Raw genomic sequence first — 6,486 nt, forward strand, 5'->3', positions numbered from 1 at the left:
CGACCCTGTCGATATTTACAAGAGCTGGGTGAACCAGATGGAGACTGAAACTGGGCAGAGAAGGTAAAGGTTGGAACGGTGTGTCAGCGGGTGGGGGCAGGGATCACCATGACATAGGTCCCTCCCGTCTGGCGAAGTGGAATCACTTCCTGCCCCCCAAGGGTTGCAGGCATTGCTGTACCTGCTCTTGTCCTGTGCTCCCTTGTGGGCATTTGGCAAAGACCCAGATCAGGCTGGGCTGTGGGTCCCTCCCCAGTTTTTGAGACAAATTCTCAAACTCACACAGGGCAAAAGGAGTTTGCCTATGCTAGAAATCACACAGGGCGGAGAGTGTATCTTTGACATCTAATATTCCTAAGGTAATTGGTATCTATTATTGGCCACTCAACCCCTACTCCTGATAGCAAATCTCTGCAGCAATGTAGTAATCGTGGAATGTTTAGTCCCATTGCCAGTGGCTTTGTATCCACCACTGTGCTGGTGTGTCGCTTGCTCCATTCTCCTCAGGCTTGAGGGTGGGTAGGATCAGTGCCCACCCCCAGTCAGCAGATTCTTTGATCTGAAGCAAATCTCTTTCTAATTACACGGCTTCAGGTTACGTGCATGTGTGGCAAGGTGATTTAGAAACCAATTAAAATTGGGGAGGGTAGGGAGAATTGATGAGGTGTCTGGTTTTAAATCTAACCAGGTTTGTCCTGCACATTTAGCTCTAGGCCTGCTGTTTTGAATTCTGTACCAGACTTCACTCTCAACTCCTGGTTTGAAGAGAATCAAATGTTTTTTTTCGGCTTACAGGGCCTTCTGTACTGTTCACTGAAGAATGTTAAGGCAATAAATTTGTTCCGAATGCTGCTCTCCTGTTCTCACTGAAGCTCGCAAGGCTTCAGTCTCCAGCTGATACTTTATTGAATACCTTTTCTTCCAGGTTAGCACTGGGCTATCTGGCTGCCACTGAATTCATCTCTTAAGCTCTCTCCTTTGTCTCAGTTAACATCTGCGTGCGAGTAAGCAGGAGCCTTCAGGTTCCAGTTGTGGGGTGTCGGAAAATCTGTGGCCTGTGGCCGCCTCCAACCAAACCATTGAGGCAGGCGCCTTCTGATCTGTATCTCACGATGATCAACAGCATTAACCTTCGTTGAATTTCTCTCCCCATCCCTACCCTCAAAGTCAACATGCTGGAGCTTACCATTGACCAGGCACCAGCCATTTCAATACAATTGCAAGAGCAGGTCTGTGGCTGTGAATTCTGTGGAGACTAACTCTTCTTTGGTCTCCCAAAAGCTGGTCCACTGTTGGCAAAGCACAAGTCAGGAGTGTGATAGAATATTCTGCACTTGCCTGGATGGGTGCAGCTCCAACAACACTGGAGAAGCTCGACGCCACCCTGGACAAAGCAACTTGCTCGATTGGCACCACATCCACAAGCACTCGCTCCCTCCCCCACTGATGCTCAGTAGCAGCAGTGCGTACCATTGACAAGCCAGGCTGCAACGTCAGTGGCACTCCTTGAACCCGTGACCACTTTCATTTGGGGCAAAGCTAGTAGACATGGGAAGATCACTGTCTGCAAATTCTTGGGACTTTCACTGGGTCAAAATCTCGGAACACTCCCTCTTTAACATCACTGAGTGTCCCTATGCATGGACTGTGGTGGTACAAGAAGGCAGCTCACCACAGCCTTCTCAAGGGGCAATTAGGGATGAGCAACAAATGCTGACCCAGTCAGCAATGCTCATGTCACAAGATTGGATAATAAAAGCACCACAAGCTGAATGCTGATTTGCTTTGCTTTTTCCTTTTAAACATAAGGGTTGTAGAACTTTGTCAAAGGACTTCACCTCTAAAACAGTACTCAAACATAATTCTTTCATGTTGTGACCTCGTTGATTCTTTAACCAGGTATTTATTTCAAGCAGGGCCTGTCATTCTTCCATATCTCTGGTGCTAATTCCAAATCTTGGAACAACTCTGGCTTACTAGCTCTTTCTCTTAACAAATTCCATTTTTCATAAAAAAAAATTCTCTTTCAAAATTCACTTTGTCAGTCAAGTCCAAAAATTGCCACCTCCTAAGCCTTTTTCCCATGGCTTGGGTGTTATGTTCCCTTTTAAATTGTTTTATGTTATAAACAGTCGCCTGTCATCCCTACAGGGCTCCCACCGGCTGCCCAGACCTGCGCATCAATTTGCAGTCCGGTGAGTGAACAGACATTTGGGGAACTGGGGAGTGCTTTATCCCAGATGGTGCTGAGCTTCTCAAGTGTTGTTGGAGCCAGGCAAGTGGGGATTATTCCATCGCACTCCTGACTTGTGGCTTGTCGATGGTGAACAGGCTTTAGGGGAGTCAGGTGGTGAGATACTCACTGCAGGATTCCCAGCCTCTGCCTGTTCTTGCTGCCGTAGTATTTATATGGCTGTGTCCAGTTCAGCTTCTGGTCAATGGTAACTTCCTGGGATTATGGATCTGGCTGTCGTTGTATTTATCTCTCGTGAATGCACGTATTGAGACTGGCAAACCGTTCTCCTTATCGGTGTCTGTCTGTCGATTTTATACGCGTCAAAGTCTGTGCAGGGCTGTACCATTTCAAAGTGTGGCCATATCTTTTGTGCAAAGGAACTCAAAACTTTGCAGCAGATTTATCAGAATAAAACTGTGCTTGCGATCGTGAACTCCCAAGACCACTTTAGCTTCACCTGTCTCTAGCACTGAGTTCTGTAAATTGAGACGGCAAGACATGTGTTGCGTGCAGTTCTGGCCTCCTTCCTATCGGAAAGATGTTGTGAAACTTGAAAGGGTTCAGAAAAGATTTACAAGGATGTTGCCAGAGTTGGAGGGTTTGAGCTATAGGGAGAGGCTGGAAGGCTGGGGGCTGTTTTCCCTGGAGCGTCGGAGGCTGAGGGGTGACCTTATAGAGGTTTATAAAATCATGATAGGCATGGATAGGATAAATAGACAAAATCTTTTCCCTGGGATCGGGGAGTCCAGAGCTGGAGGGCATAGGTTTAGGGTGAGAGGGGAAAGATATAAAAGGGACCTACGGGGCAACATTTTCACACAGCGAGGGTGGTACGTGTATGAGCTGCCAGAGGAAGTGGTGGAGGCTGGTATAATGTCAACATTTAAAAGGCATTTGCATGGGTACATGTGTAGGAAGGATTTGGAGGGATATGGTCCAGGTGCTGGCAAGTGGTACGAGATTGGATTGGAATATCTGGTCGGCATGGACAGGTTGGACTGAAGGGTCTGTTCCCGTGCTGTACATCTCTATGACTCTATGTCAAAAACAAGCAATTGATTTTCTCTTTCCCTCTTTCTCTCCCTCTCCTTCCCACTTCAGCAAATTGCCATATGAGGTGACTCCAGAGCAAGCCCTGACCCACCATGAGGTCCAGCGAAGGTTGGACATATCCATTCGCAATCTCCGGGCTGCTACTGACAAATTCCTCTCTGCCATTATCTCCGGCGTGGACAAAATACCGTACGTACTCTGAAGCTTTCTCCAAGCATATTTGGCATGGCCTCAACCTTACATGTGGTTGTGGATGTTGTCAGTCAGAGGTCAGTGTCTCATGGTTGCTTGTCATGACTCCTCCATAACTTGAAAAGAGAGTCAGCATTTCTCTTAACACTTGCAAATCTCAAAATGCCCCACAGAATTGTTATGGTGCAGCTCAACTTGGTTGTTTGAGCTGTCTGAATGATCATCGTGTCTTAGTGCCATTCTCCAGCCTTTTTCCCCAGAACCCTGCCCGTTATATCTACTTAAATAATCACCCATTGCCCTCTTTTGATGGTGAATGATACAATAGAATCATAGAATTTCACAGTGCAGAAGGAGGTCATTCGACCCATTGTGTCTGAAATGGTTCTCAAAAGAGCAACCCTGCTAATTCCACTCTCCAGCCCCATCTCTGTAGCCCACTAATTTCACCATCTTTCAAATATATATTCCACTCCCTTTTAAAATCTCCCAGTGGAATCCATCTCCCCCGCTTTTCTGGGCAGCGCATTCCAAATCCTAACAATTCTTCTCCTATTACTCCGAGCTCTCGTGCTAACAATTTTGAAACTGCTATCACCAGTTACTGACATATTAACTAGTGGGAACAGAATCTCCTCCTTTACATTGTCAAAATTGTTCATAATTTTACACACCTCAATAAGATCTCCTCTTAATCTTCTCCCCTTCAAGGATAATAAACCCAATTCCTCTGTTGTTTCCTGGTATCTAAAATCTCTCCTGCTGTATAATTCTGGTAAATCTCCTTTGAACTCTCTCCTGGGCTTTAACATCCTCCCTTAAATAAAGTGCCCAGTATTGATCTTCCAAATGTGGTCTGACCAATGATTTGCAGAATGGCCTTTATTCATCGGGGAATAGAAGCCAAGAATAAGGAATTTATGCTAATTACGTATTTTTAACAAAAGGTCCAGCCTCAACTGGAGTAATGCATCCAATTCTGGCACCACATACAAAGGAAGATGTGAAAGTAGTAGAGAGTGCCAGCTTGGGAAGGATGGCTCGTGTGTGTGCGTGTGCTGACACAGGCGGGAAGTTAGTGTGTGGGGAAGGGGGGGGTGGTCATGCTGATTGGCTCAAGTCCTACTGTAAATGATATTGATCAAATTTCTCACAGCTCAATTGCATTGTGGGTCCCAATGATTTACTGATTTTAAACGGGAACATTGTTAAACTGGGAAACGTTAAATGTGAACTTGCTGTTTTTATGATGTGTAGTTGCTATTGGAGGAAACTTATTAAACAACCATCCGCTGCATAGAATCCCTACAGTGTGGAAACAGGCCATTTGTCTAATACGTCAACACCAACTCTCTGCAGAGGAACCCAGCCAGACCCATTCCCCTACCCTACCGCTCTACATTTACCCCTGACCTACATATCCCTCCGCACCATGCGATAATTTAGCAATTCACCCTAACTTGCACATCTTTGGACTGTGGGAGAAAACCAGAGCATCCAGAGAAAACTCATGCAGACGCAGGGAGAATGTGCAAACTCCACACAGACAGTCGTCAGATGCTGGAATTGAACCCAGATCCCTGGCGCTGTGAGGCTGCAGTGCTAACCACTGAGCCACACAATAATGAAAAGTAACCTCCCTTTTCTTAGTAATGTTGATTTGATGGACAGACAGTGGTGCAAGATGCTGAACGCAGCTGTGACTGCTTCACAACCCTAGCTCTTGGGTGCAATTGCAACATTTAAAAGATATTTTAGACAGCTACATAGATAGGAAAGGTTTTGATGGATACAGGCCAAATGCAGGCAAATGAAACTAGTTCGGTTCAGGAAACCAGGTCAGCACGGATGAGTTGGGCCAAAGGGTCTGTTTCTGTGGATAAAAGCAAATTACTGTGGATGCTGGAATCTGAAACCAAAAGAGAAAATGCTGGAAAATATCAGCAGGTCTGTAAGGAGAGAAAAGAGCTGACGTTTTGAGTCTAACTGACCCTTTTGTCGAAGGGTCAGTTAGACTTGAAATGTCAGCTCTTTTCTCTCCTTACAGATGCTGCCAGACCTTTTTGAGATTTTCCAGCATTTTCTCTTTTGGGGTCTGTTTCTGTACTGAATGATCCTGCTGAGTCACCTAGATCAGCTGCAGTTAACGTTGGGGGGTGATTCTCAAATTAGATGAACCAAGCCCCACTCAGTCGGCTCTGAATTGTTGCCCACTGGCTCAGGCTTCAGTCCCATGGAGTAGATTGTTGCTACATGTCAGAAGAGCTCACCAACTAATTGGCCATGTGAGCAGAGGTATCAAGTGTCAATCTCCAGTAGTGGGAGTCAATGTACTCGTTTGCAGAGGGTTGTGAGATTAAAGATTCTTCTCCACGCTGTTTCCCATGTCTGCAAAAGAAGGAGGTTAATGGCTTTTTTTAAATGCAGGAAAATCTGGAGCTGACTCAGACTAACAGTCAAAAAAAAAGAGGAATCGCACATATAATCGATGGGGAGGAAAACATGCAGGGTTGGAGGGGAGATGAGTTGGAGAGCCAGTGTATGCTCGATGGGCCAAATGGTTGCCTGCTGTGCGAGGAGATCCTATGAGAACCTAATATTCGTCATCTTGTTCCAAGTGCAGGTACGGAATGCGGTACACTGCCAAAGTGTTGAAAAGCTCGCTGCATGAGAAGTTCCCGGGTGCCACTGAAGCTGAATTGTTAAAGGTAAGCTTTAACTGATGGATGTGGAATTTCTATGTCTGTCTCTCACATCATGCTCTTCTTGCCCCCCACATCCACCACCACAACCACAAGCTCTCCCACTTTGTCTCTTTCTTCTTCACCCCCTCTCGCACTCCCGTCTCTTTACCTCTCTCTTTTCTTTCTCTCTTGCTCTCGTGCTCTCTCTCACTCTGTTGCATTAATACCATGGGTGCAGCATTGTGACATGTTTACTAGAAGAGTCCGTCTCTGCACCACCATTAACACCTCTCCCCCCAACATCTGCCCCATTAACACCAC

General features: G+C 46.0%; 1 protein-coding gene across 1 annotated transcript in view; it reads left to right on the forward strand.

Moving 5' to 3' along the window:
- The first annotated feature begins 6 nt into the window (after positions 1-6).
- The window catches only part of LOC122544779 (ras GTPase-activating-like protein IQGAP1), a 36,676-nt gene continuing 30,196 nt past the window's right edge, over positions 7-6,486 (forward strand). Inside the window, exons 1-3 of the mRNA XM_043684104.1 lie at positions 7-63; positions 3,338-3,478; positions 6,105-6,189. Of these exons, the coding sequence (XP_043540039.1) occupies positions 38-63; positions 3,338-3,478; positions 6,105-6,189 (252 nt within the window). The 5' untranslated portion in view covers positions 7-37. The remainder of the gene's footprint in view (positions 64-3,337; positions 3,479-6,104; positions 6,190-6,486) is intronic.

The sequence above is a fragment of the Chiloscyllium plagiosum genome, chromosome 51, assembly GCF_004010195.1.
Source record: "Chiloscyllium plagiosum isolate BGI_BamShark_2017 chromosome 51, ASM401019v2, whole genome shotgun sequence".
Classification (NCBI taxonomy): Eukaryota; Metazoa; Chordata; class Chondrichthyes; order Orectolobiformes; family Hemiscylliidae; genus Chiloscyllium; species Chiloscyllium plagiosum.